Genomic DNA, 13,427 nt, shown 5'->3' on the forward strand with positions numbered 1-13,427 from the left:
ATTTGTTTTTCTTTTTGCTCTGTCTAAAACATTTAGGAAAAAAACATATCTCTCTATATGACCCAACACAGAAATACATAAATAGCTTCTGAGGCAGAGTTTGATAAAAGACATCTCTAAAATAGATAATAAAACAGAAGCAGATAGATGATTTAGTAGATAAGAGTACTAGACTTGGAATCAAGAAAACCTGAGTTCAAATCCAGCCTCAGACACTCAATTAACTATGTGACCCTGGGCAAGTTACTTAACTTCTATTTACCTTAATTGACCAGGGAAGGAAATAGCAAACTACTTCAGCATCTTTGCCAAGAAAACCCTATGAGTATTATGGTTGACAGGGTCATGATGTATTGGATACAACAGAATGACTAAACAACAAATCTCTAAAATATTATTTAATTATTAGACTAACCCAAGAATTTGGGTTGGTAGTCAACAATGAGAAAAAAGTCATTTGGTGTACATACAAAAAGGAAATTATGCAATATGTCAAAGAAATTTAAGTGTAAAAAATTAAATTCAGAAACATTTGGTATCTAAGTTACCACCACACTTCCTGTTTTGGATCTCCATGGAAACAATGCATTATTTGATCCCAATGAGTCAGTTACTCTCTTAAAGAATTCTTCATCCAGAAATGTGATCGTTTGCTCTGACCAACTACCCAGCCATGGGAGAAAGCTTTCAGATGGGGAGTTGCCCTGGGCAGCAATTCATTTCTAAGACTCTGCTACAGAAAAAAATTCAGATTACATTCTACTTTAAGGACAAATTCCACTAAAGTTTCTTCTCTTCTTTATAGAAAGGGAGCATGGAAAGAATGCTGCATTTGAGCTCAACTTGTGACTCATCATCTACTATCTGTGTGACAGTAAGCAAGTCCTGAACTTCTGATCTTCAATTTTTTTCTATAAAATGAGGAGATTGCTGTGAATGATTTCTAAGTTTCCTTCCAGGTCTAGATTCATGCTCCTATGAAAATTTTTAGCAATTACTTCTTAGCAGTATGATTAAGAAAAGAGCAGAACACACTGAATGCAAGAAAGAGCCAATTATATATATACTTGGGAGATAGCAAAGTGACTTTGTAAGACTAAGTAACATTCTATTCACTTACCCTTGTTTTTTTTGTTTTTCCCTTTCATTTTGTAAGTGGGTGAAGGACAGAACATGTGCAAAAGTGCCCTTATGGATTCTAGCCAACCACATGAGCTATTTCAGTACTTAGACTTTTGTGATACTGAAATCTCTGGATGCTTAGGGGGGTTGATGTCTTAAGATAATGAGATAATCCCTCATTGAGAAGAGCTCATAAGAGTAGACCATTTCAAAAGTATTTAATCTGTTCTGGGGACTTTCTTCTTCCTTGTATTCTTAGCATGATAAATGCCTGTCCCCAAGTGCCACTGTTCTGCCCCAACAACAATGCTGAATTGCCAAGTATATGGCAGCTAAAGCACATGTCTTGTCTAGGTGAGCTTGAATCTAGGTGGCTTCAACTTCTGTGTTTCTTTGAGTTATCCCAGGTGACCAAATGCCAGTCTTGAAATAATTAACAACAAAAAGTAAAAGGAAAGCCAAGGTGTTTAATATGTTTTTTATATACAGAGAATATATACCTAACCTATCTGATTTGCATTATATAATGTGAATATCTTTCTATTTCTCACTTTTAAAAGAGATCCTAGACATGAGTCAAAACTTAAGCTTTAAGCAATTTCCCTCAAAGGTACTGAGATGGGGGGGACTAAGGAGGTATAGGATATCTGAAAAGAAGTTTGACCTTCTTCTAGAAAGCAAGTCCCTTCAGAACTGAAATTAGACAGAAACATGTATGTGGTTCCAGACCAGAGGAGCCCCTAAGTGGAGAAAGGAGGAGCATGTACTCCAATGCTAATAACTAGCAGTGATTTTACTAGAATTTAACAGTCATAATATCATTTGTGACCTGCAGACAATTTCATGTGGCTCCTTTTTTCATTGAGGCTAGTATTTAAATGTTTACTGCTGAACAGCAGAGTTTACCATCACTATGATAAAAATATGCATATTCGGTCAATTTTAGTCTCACATAAAAAGTTCTTCTTAACTAGTAAGTACTCCTGTTAACAATGAATTGTATAATGCTTATTGAAAAGCTCTTGATGTGCCTTTGACTCTGCATATAAAGAAAAAAAATCTATTTAGCTGAACAATTTCTTATTATTCCATTTGTAAGAACTGTGGTATATTTGGGAGGGCAAAGTAAAGGTGATTCAGAAGAGTTTAAGCAATAACAACAAAAATGGTTTGGTTTGTAGACAATCTTTTGAAAATGAAGAAAATCTTAACATCAATTTTTCTACTTGCAATACAAGACTCTATTGATAAAAATGAATGCATAGCCCCAGCTAGAGTTGAAATATATGTAATGATCTGTCCTTGTGACCTTGAAAGAGTTAATTTAGCTCTATTAGTCCAGGAAATTACTCTCCTGGAATGACTTAGAAGAGATGCCAGAATCAACAACACTGGATGCAATAAATAATATGAATATCAACATGGTCCATACCTTTAAACTGAGAATTCTACATTTCCTCAGGCAGCCAGGAGGAGAAACACCAGTCTTGGAATTGGAAAAAAAAAAAAAAAAAAAAAACACTCCTATCCTAAACTAACATATGTAGAAGTAAAGTTTTCATTCTCTTTGTGAATTATGAAGTAAAAACAAACACCATAATAGACATGAAAATAGCTTTCAAGTTTGTAAAACATTTTTCATATGGTGCCTTTTTTTTTTTTTTTTTTTGAAACAAAGAACTTTGTTAGTTGCTTATGACTGACAAGAGGAGAGCATCCTGTGTGGTTAATGGTGGGTATTGTTTCTTGTCCTATCTCCCACACTGCACAACTGGCCAGACACATATACAAAATTATCTGTCTTCCAGTTAGTATACTGAATGTTGAGTAAGAATCCAACTAGTCAAGTACTTTTTTCCTTGAATATTATTTAAAGTGAATAAAGAAGTACAAACTAAAGAGGAATGGTATCCCATTTCTTTTCAGGGGAACTTGAAACCATCCTACTTCCTTTTGGCTTTTCATACTTAAACATGACATCTCATATATCAGCTATGTAAGAAAAATTGCAGGGCAGCTAGTTGGTGTAGTGGATAGAGCACCAACCATGAAGTCAGGAAGACCTGAGTTCAAATCAGACCTCAATCACTTAATACTTCCTGGCTGTGTGACCCTGGGCAAGTCACTTAACCCCAACTGCCTCAGGGGAAAAGAAAGTTGCTTTAAGGAAAGCTCATACCATAATTTAAAACACTCAATGAATGTTCCTAGAGAAAAGGAGTGGCTTAAAAATATAACCCATTACAATCAGAGATATATACAATTTTAAAGCCAGAAAAGGTCTTAAGGATCACTTGAATCAGGAGTTATGGGTCTTGTCCCTGCCTAGTTGTGTGAGTGATATTGGATGAAAAGTACTTGTCCTCACTGGGATTTCTTCATCTTCAAATAAGAAGACTAGGCTTGATCATTTTTAAGATTATTCTAGGTCTAATAGAGTTTGACTTTAGGATTTTACATATGAAAAAGGTGAAGATTAGGGGGTAAATTGTCCAAAGTTACACAGCATTAACTTTTTATTTTTATTTTGAAGAGACTTTTTAGTAGTTATGGCAATCAATTTTAGACTAAATTCTTCGTTTCCTATAATACACAACAGCTGAATTTTATTTTGGTTCTTAACCTGCTTTCCTAATAATAAGATAAATACTCCGACTTGGTAAGGTTTGCAAAGCTTCTAAAAACACTGATCTGAACTGAAAAGTTAAGTTTTTAAAATCATGTTTCATTATTTGATAGTCATATCTTTTATAATGAGATAACTGATAAGAATGTGATTCTAAAAAGAAATTCCTTCTAGAACCAGTTTTAGGAAGTAGAGATTAGGATGAGATTAACAGCTGCCATTTACATTTAAATAAAGCATTGCTCTAGTCCTTAAAATAGTTTACTTTTCAGAAAGTAGGTAAATCACCACTTGCTCAACATATATTTTTAAAGACTTATTTGTTCCCCATTCAGACTGTTAACAATTGCATCAGAGAAAATTCTGCTGCAGCTATCACCTCCCCATATGCAGGTGACCCTGAAGAGTTAAACTCTGTACTACAAGGGAAAAACTTCAGGTAGGATCATGGGAACATCTGCTCTCCATCACAGCTCAGGATGAAGATTCATCACCAATTTGGCTGAAATCCAAACAGTGGAGTTTATACTGTATCCTACAGACAAGAAAGGAAGCAATGGTGACTCCTCATGGAGTCAGCCAACAATCATTTATTAACCACTTATAGTGTGCCAGGCACTGTGCCAAACCCTAGGAAATACTCAAGGAGTTCAACTCATGAAATAATTTGCTCCACAAACTTTTTCTTTACAAGTATCCAAAAAGTAAACTCCAATCCAACATATATGGATCTTAAGTATTCACTCATTTTTTAGATTCATCAACAAGGACCCAGACAGTAATCCTCACTAAAAAGAATAAAGAGACTAAAAAGCAATATGACAAATCATGCCATAAACATGGATCCAGAGAAGTAGACAATTCACTCAAGAGCTTTGTTAGTAAACTGCCTTCACAATAGGAATACCAGGAGTTATATATCAACAATGCTGACATTTGGAAGTTTAATTTAGTTACAACTTTCCTAGGGTCTTTTCTTCCATACTATGAAAACTTGTGAAATGGCTTAGAGATAATATAGTTCAAAACCAAATTTTAGAGCTAAGAAAAGAAAAATGACTTGAACAAATTACTAGACACTGTTACTGAGCAGCAGAAAGACTAGAATCCAGGATTTCTGAGTCCCAGTCCAGTGCCCTGATTTATGTTGACATTTCTGATCTGCAGTTATTCTGTAGAATAAAGCCAATGTTGCTATTCTGTTTAGCAGAGGTAAGGAATCTCAGAATATAACCGTACTCTCAAGGGAAGACAATCACACAGGGTAATAATCCACCATGTCTGATAAGCTTTTCAGGGGCTCAAGTACCATAGTTAGAATCTCTAGAACACAGGACTATACTACCCATATCACTCCAGAAATCCTAGATCAATCCAAAAAGATTCAGAAATTTACCTGTCATCTTTGTTTATCTGGTCTCCAAATCCTACAGTATCAACGATGGTCAGTTTCAGACGGACATTGCTCTCCTGAAGCTCATAACTCCTGGCTTTTAACCGGACTCCTGGCTCATTGTGAGTAGCTGGGTCACTTTCAAACTTGGTGTTGAATAATGTATCCATTAAGGTTGACTTACCAATGCCCGTCTCACCTGCACACACAAACAAAATAGAATCAGATCTCAAATATCTCATTAACTTTGCATTTACCCTAATTTATTAGATTTTCCTTGGACACTCATATTACTTTCAGGTGGGTTGCTGAATCTAGGGTCTTAAACAGTAAAAAGACTCATTAGCTCTGGAGGAATACTGAGTACTCATAAAATGGTCTTTGAAGAATATGTACACTTTACCATTCAAAATCACAGGACTGCAGTATTTAGAGCTGGAAGGTGGCATTTAGAGAATCACCCTTCATTTTCTAGATAAATGAACTCAAGCTCTGGCTAAATGTCAGAGACACATTGACCTCCATTTTCTTTGACTTTGAATTTCATTTCCCTCCTTTATGCATTGCTGTAAAATACTATGTTTCTGTCACTTAAAAAAAAACAAACTGTGGACCATCAAATTATATTTATTTATTTATTATTTTTTTAAAATAATAGTTTTTATTTACCAGATATATGCATGGGTAATTTCACAACATTGACAATTGCTAAACCTTTTGTCCCAATTTTTCCCCTCCTTCCCCCCTCATCCCCCCTCTTGGCAGGTTGACCAATACATGTCAAACATGTCAAAGCATAAATCAAGTACAATATATGTATACATATCCAAACAGTTGCATCATATTATATTTAAATAAATATTTTCTGACACCACCTCCTGTTATAAAGTGGAATGACATTTTTCAAAACTATTAAATATATGCAGTCCTTTAAAAGTAAATATTAATTCAATTGAAAAAATAGGTGTTTAAAAATATTTATGAAAGAAATCAGGGTGTTTTACACCAGGGGCCTCCCTGTATCAGTTGTACGATTCAATGAACTGAGAATTACTTTCATGTATTAAAATACAATAAAATGCAAAATTTAAAAATGTAAAAATTGGAAGTGGAGACAAGATGGTAGAGTACAGGCAGCAATCAGATAAATTCTCCCAATATTGCCTTCCAAATATCTTCAAAATAACTCTTTAAATCAAAGCAGAAGGACTAACGAAAGGTCAGAGTGAGACATTTTTCCATCGTAAGACAAACTCAGGAGGTTGGCAGAAGAGGTCAGTGAGAGCAGGATGTGGGCCTGGCCAGAGCACAGCAGCAGGTCTTGGAGATGGCCACAACCATAGAGACAGCAGCAACAGTGGCTTTACCAGCTCTCACCTTGAGATAATGGAGGGAAGAGGTGAGGAAGAAGGGTAGATAACTGGTCAGAAAAAGAAAGAAACTTTATTGGTACTGGGTAAAGCTGGTGCTGATGGACAATTTTACTGCCCATGCACTTATGGGTCTCAGTTCCAGAACCAAGAGGAATACTAGTACTTTCACCTGTAAAAAGCAAGGCCCTTCCTGGTTAAAGACCAGAGTACAGAACAAGAGAGCAAGGACCACATCTCTTCTTGGATCACACCACCTTGGCAGCACCAAAAACTTGCAGGCCCTTAGAACTAATTCTGAAAATGCCTAAAGCATGGAACAGGGCTTCTCCACCTCCAGGATAGCAGAGCCCAACTTTAACATGAAGTTCAAAGTCAAGCAATGGGCTGGAAAAATTAGCAAATTACAACAAAAAAGAATTGACCATAAAAATGTGAAATTTTTGTGAAATGTGAAAACAACTATGAGCAAACCTCAGAGAAATGGGCCAATTTAATACAGGCCCAATCAGAATTCCTGGAAGAGTTAGGTAAGAGCAGGTAAGTAATGCAGTGAAGAAAGTGTTGGGTCTGGAATCAGGAAGATATAAGTTGAAATCTAACCTCAGACATTTGCTAGCTGTGTTACCCTAAGCAAGTCACTTAACCTGATTTGTTTCAGTTTCTTCATCATTAAAATGAGCTGGAGAAGGAAATGGCAAACCACACTACTTATCTTTGCCAAGTTAACCCCAAAAGGGATTGTAAAAAGTCACAACAGAGAAAATGACAATCAACAACAAAGAGTGGTAGAGGAAAAAAGTGAGAAAAGATATGAGAATGATCAAAAAAAAAAAATATGAAAAGGGAAATCACAGTAAAGAGGTACCAAAAAATGCTGAAGAAAAATAACAGCTTAAAAAACAGAATTGGTCTGATGGTTTAAAAAAAAAAAATACACTGAAGAAAAGAGCTCCTTAACAAACAGAAAAAACAAATAGAAAAGGAAATCCAAAAGTTCACTTTTGGATTTTTTTTGGGATATTTTAAGAAAATAATTTCTTAAAAATTAGAATTAAATAAGAACTAAGGACTTCATGAAATATAAGACAACAATAACAACAAAATAAGGGCAAAAAAATTGGGCGAGGGAATAGAAAATGTGAAATATCTTGTCAGAAAAAATTATCTGACATGGAAAATGGATCAAGGAGAAATAATTTTAATTTAAGAATTATTGGACAATTTGAAAGTCATAATTAAAGTAAAAAAGAACCTAAACAATCATATTTCAAGAAATTATAAAGGAAAACTTCCTTATATCTTAGGTCCAGAGTTAAAATAAAAATTGACAGAATCTATTAATCATCTTAAAATGAAAACTCCCAGGAATGTTATAGCCAAATTCCAGAACTTCAGGGTCAAGGAGAAAATAGTACAAACAGCTAGAAAGAAACAATTAAAATATAATGGAATCTTATGATTTAGCAGCTTCCACATTAAAGGAATAAAGGACTTTGAATATGATATTCCATAAGGCAAAAGAGTTAGAATTACTCTCAATTAGAATTATAATCAAGAATCACTTATCTGGCAAAAATGAATCTTTCAGAGTAAAATAGATATTTAATGAAATAGAAGACTTTTAAGCTTTTTTGATTAAAAGACCAGAATTGAATGAAATTTAAACACAATATTAAAGAGAAACATGAAAAAGGTAAACATGTAGGCATAATCATAAGAGACTCAATAAAGTTAAACTCTGTACATTCTTATATGGGCAGATAATACATGTAACACTAAGAACTTTTATCATCATTAGGACAGTTAGAAGTTGTCTATGTAAAGAAAGGGCCTAAGTATGAGTAGTAGGCAATTCTTGAAGTTCATTGTCACTGGAATTGGTTCAAAGATAGAAGAATACACACACTCATACACATATACACACTCAGCTGGGTAAAGAAACCTATCTTAGTAGGAAACAGGAAGATAAAGGGTTAAGAGATACAGGATTGGGGAGGAAGATGATAAAAGGGAGAATAGATTAAGGGTGGCAGTGATCAATAGCAAAACAGGCTTTTTGTGGAGAGTCAGAATAAAAACAGGGAAGGATAAACATGAGGAAATTAGATGGAAGAAAATTATCATAACTCTGACTATGAATGGAGGGATGAGCTCACCCAAAAAAAAAATGGAAGTGGAGAACAGAATGCATAAGAAATCAGAATCCAACAGAAAGATACATGTAGAATTAAAATAAAGGTCTGGAATAGACTCTATTTAGGCTTTAGCTTAAGTAAAAAAGACAGGAGTAAGAATTGATAGACAAAGCAAAAGGAAAAAGATCTAATTAAAAGAAATAATCAAGGAAACTACATTTTGCTAAGAGATATGATAGATCAAGGTTTCTTAAACTTTTTCCATGAGTGACCCAAAGTATATAGGTATTTGACTCCATGCATACAAATCAAACATTTACTGATAATAAGCCATAATTTTGTGATGCCCCACTTTCAGTTATGTGACTAGTAAAAGCAAATTTTTTTTATAGCAAGTCTCTCTGGTAAAGGTTTAGTTTCTCAAATATATAAGAAACTGGGTCAAATTTATAAAAATAAGATGCATTCCCCAATTGATAAGTGGTGAAGGGATATGAATAGGTCAGTTTCAAAAGAAGAAATCAAAATCTATCTAAAATAATTTTAAAATGTTCTCTCTCAAAACAAAATTATTGCTTTGAAATCCCATTTCATTCACACCTATCAGAAATTATAAATGCTGGAGAGGAGGGCAAGTAGATAGTTACACTGATAACCCATTGATGGAATTAATGAATTGGTCCCAACATTTTGGAGAATAATTTGGACCTATGCCCAAAGGACTATATCCTCTTAATTATTATGTCTGTGCCCTAAAGAGATCAAAGAAAAAGAAAACTGACCTATAAATACCAAAAAAAAAAACAAACAAAAAAAAAAAAAAACCACCTATTTATTTATAGTTTTTTTTTGTGATGGCAAAGAAATGGATATTGAGAGAATGCTCATCAATTGAGGAACGACTAAGTTGTTGTATGTGATTATAAGGAATACTATTGTGTTATAAGAATGATGAGAGGCAGCTAGGTGGCCCAGCAGATAGAGCACCAGCCCTGAAGTCATGAGGACCAGAGTTCAAATTCGACCTGAGACACTTAACACTTCCTGGCTGTGTGACTGGGTGGAAGGAAGGAAGGAAGGAAGGAAGGAAGGAAGGAAGGAAGGAAGGGAGGGAGGGAGGGAGGGAGGGAGGGAGGGAGAGAAGGAAGAAGGGAGGGAGGAAATATGAATGTGGATTGGAGGTTAGTTACTATTTTAACTTTTTTGGGGGGGGAATTTGTTTTTTCTTGTGATTTTTCCCTTTTGTTCTGCTTTTTTCTTTCAACAACATGACTAATATGGAAATTATGATTGTACATAGATAATCTATATCAGATTGCTTGCCATTTAGGGAAGGAGGAGGTAAGGAGAAAAATTTTGAAACTCAAAATCTTACAAAAATGAATGTTGAAAACTATCTTTACATGTAATTGGAAAAATAAAATACTATTTAAATATTAACTTAAAAAAAGAAATGATGAGGCTTCTTGACTTAGTCCTATGTTTTAGCCATCAAGTCACCTAGCTGATGTGATCATCTCTAAGATCCTTTAAAAAATCTAAACTCATAATCCTAAACTTTTAGAATGTAATGTCTCTATCACTCATTATGGAACAATCATAGAAAATTCTGTACTATTGTGTATAATTATTATTTAACTTTGTCCTGTTCCTTTCCAGTGAGACTGGGAACTCCCTGAGAGAAGTAACTATATCTTCTAGTTCTTTTCCATCACCTAGTGCATCTGTTAAGCAGTCAGCAGATATGTATTTAATTTAACATCTATCCATCCAGCTAAAAGCAATAAAACTAAGACAAAGCATTCTCAAAAAAAAAAAAAAAAAAAAAAGAAAGAAAGAAAGAAAGAAAAGAAATGATGAAGTAGTTAGTTTTAGGAAAAACAACAACATGGGAAGACCTATATGAACCAATGCAAAGTGAGGTGAAAAGATCCAGTAGGAAAATCATCATGCATAGTATTAGCAATATTATAATGATGATCAATGATGAAAAACCTGTCTACTCTGGGAAAGACAATAATCCAAGCAAGGTGAAATGACTAAAAATGCAAAAATGCTATCTATCCCTAGAACTGACGAACTGAGTGCAAACTGAAGTGTAATTTTCTCATTTTCTTTTTTGTGATATGGTTAATATGTAAATATCTTGCACAATTTCACATATATCATATCATTGTGCTTCTCAGGGGATGGGAAAGTGGGGGGATGGAGGGAGAGAATGTGTAACTCAATTTTAAAAGAAAAAATGTTAAAAATAAATCTATATATTTTAAAAATAATAATAGTTTTTATTTACCAGATATATGCATGGGTAATTTTACTACATTGACAATTGCCAAACCTTTTGTTCTAATTTTTCCCCTCCTTCCACACCTTCCCCCCAGATGGCAGGTTGACCAATACATGTTAAATATGTTAGAGTATACATTAAATACAATATATGTATACATGACTAAACAGTTATTTTGTTGTACAAAAAGAATCGGACTTTGAAATAGTGTACAATTAGCTTGTGAAGGAAATCCAAAATGCAGGTGGACAAAATTAGAGGGATTGGGAATTCTATGTAGTGGTTCATAGTCATCTCCCAGAATTCTTTTGCTGGGTGTAGCTGGTTCAGTTCGTTACTGCTCTATTAGAACTGATTTGGTTCATCTCATTGTTGAAAATGGCCACATCCATCAGAATTGATCATCATATAGTATAGTTGTTAAAGTATATAATGATCTCCTGGTCCTACTCATTTCACTTAGCTGATTCATATAGTTTCAGGCCTTTCTGAAATCATCCCACTGGTCATTTTTTACGGAACAATAATATTCCATAATATTCATATACCACAATTCAGCCATTGTCCAATTGATGGGCATCCACATAGTTTCCAGTTTCTAGCCACTATGAAAAGGGCTGCCACAAACATTCTAGCACATACAAGTCCCTTTCCCTTCTTTAAGATGTTTTTTGGGATATAAGCCCAGTAGTAACACTGCTGGGTCAAAGGGTATGCACAGTTTGATAACTTTTTGAGCAGAGTTCCAAATTGCTCTCCAGAATGGCTGGATGTGTTCACAATTCCACCAACAATGTATAAGTGTTCCTGTTTTCCCACATGTTATCTTACTTTCTCACAATAACCCCAGAAGATATTATGATACCAATTTTATGTATGAGGAAATCAAGAGAGATTAAGTGACTTTTCCAGGCTCACACAGTAAGTATTTAAGGCTGGACTTGAACTCAGATTTTCCAGACTCCAGGCCCAGAGCTTTGTTTAGTACTTAGGATGCTGAATATAGCAATGAAGGACAGATATCTATTTCCCAGTGCTGAGCACAATCCAAGACATGTAATGAGTGCTTAATGTTTGTGCTTTTCCTTGTTCAATTTTATTGTTGAGTAATCTGGTTTGTGTAGGAAAAGTTTGAACCTACAACCTTTGCCTCATTAATTGAACTAAAAACAATCTAATACAGCAGGAATTTATTAAGAATCACCTATATGCAAGAAAGGTGATATAATTGGCATAGTGGAGAGAGAGCTAGCCTTGATGCTAGCAAATGAAAATCCTACCTTTAACACATACTGTTTTTACTTAACTCCTCAATGCTCTAGGCACATTTCCAGGACTATAAATTGTAAAGAAGGTGCCACCTTAAGTTAAAACAGAAAGTTTCTTCATATTCTTATACCAATGAAATCACAGGTCTGACCCCTATCTCTATGCTGCCTATACACAAGGCACAGTAAATGGTTATGTAGTGTCTTGCTCCAACCCAAAGAAGAATAATTGTGGATTAAGGGCAATAGATGAAGAACATGAGGAAATCTTCAAAAAGCATGCCAGAGATTTCTGGAGGCTTTTCCTCTTCTACAAGAACAAGGACACTGATGAATAAGAAAAAAATGTCACGTAGTCCAATAAGGAAACAAAAATCCTAAGCATGTTAATAAAATGAACCCTGAAAACTGCCTAAACAGACTGTTCTTTTGAGGCAAACACATGTCAATGTGGCTTTTCAGGAAATTCTAGTGGGAATGAATAAGTGGCATAATTATTTTAAGGGGATGACAAAATTTATAGCAAAATGGTATCAGACTGCCTTTAGAAAGTATTTCACAAAGTGAAAAAATCCTCCAAATGCTTAGAATGCCCATGCTACTCATTGTTTTCCAATTTCAATAATCTAAAGTGAAATCGAACTTAGGTTTCTAATTAGACAGCTGACATCATTTGCCAATAAAATTTTATCAGAGCACATCAAGTCATAAGGATCTTAGGCTGTTATACCAATGAATTTGGACAGTCCTTGTAGTGAATTAGATCATATGAACACAATCTAGTCACATCCATGTGATTTTTTCCCCATGTGTTCTTATGTGCTCTCTAGAAGAGAAACAGAGGAAAATCCTAACATATGGGGACCTCCAGTTCTATCGATATCATTAGAATACCCATAGTGCTTTTGGGTTACATGTGGCTTGCACCTCAATTTTTGTCACAGGATGAGTCTGTGATTTGTTCCATTGTGCTGTTTTTCCCCAATGGAAATAGTAGCAACTACTGCTGCTGCCACAACCCTACAATCCTACCCTCTTCCCTTTCTCTTAACTCCTGTCATTCCAAACACATAGTTGTAAATAGATAGAAACAAAACTAGCAATGATGACAATTCCATTATGTCAACAATTCTGTCTAACATAACTGACTAAATCTTCCCAATGGCCTTCATCTTTGCCTAAGAAGTGAAGGGACTGAATTCATCGTCTCATTTCATGAA

At 34.7% G+C, this 13,427-nt stretch overlaps 1 protein-coding gene across 4 annotated transcripts in view; it reads right to left on the reverse strand.

Moving 5' to 3' along the window:
- The window catches only part of SEPTIN11 (septin 11), a 122,469-nt gene that overhangs the window by 33,022 nt on the left and 76,020 nt on the right, over nucleotides 1-13,427 (reverse strand). For 3 of the 4 annotated variants that reach the window (XM_074273958.1, XM_074273956.1, XM_074273957.1), the window contains exon 3: nucleotides 5,145-5,340. In XM_074273958.1, the coding sequence (XP_074130059.1) occupies nucleotides 5,145-5,340 (196 nt within the window). Of the gene's footprint in view, nucleotides 1-5,080; nucleotides 5,341-13,427 lie in introns of all 4 variants that reach the window. The other variant, XM_074273960.1, reaches the window with a different exon arrangement.

Source organism: Sminthopsis crassicaudata, chromosome 6 (genome assembly GCF_048593235.1).
Source record: "Sminthopsis crassicaudata isolate SCR6 chromosome 6, ASM4859323v1, whole genome shotgun sequence".
NCBI classification, from domain to species: domain Eukaryota; kingdom Metazoa; phylum Chordata; class Mammalia; order Dasyuromorphia; family Dasyuridae; genus Sminthopsis; species Sminthopsis crassicaudata.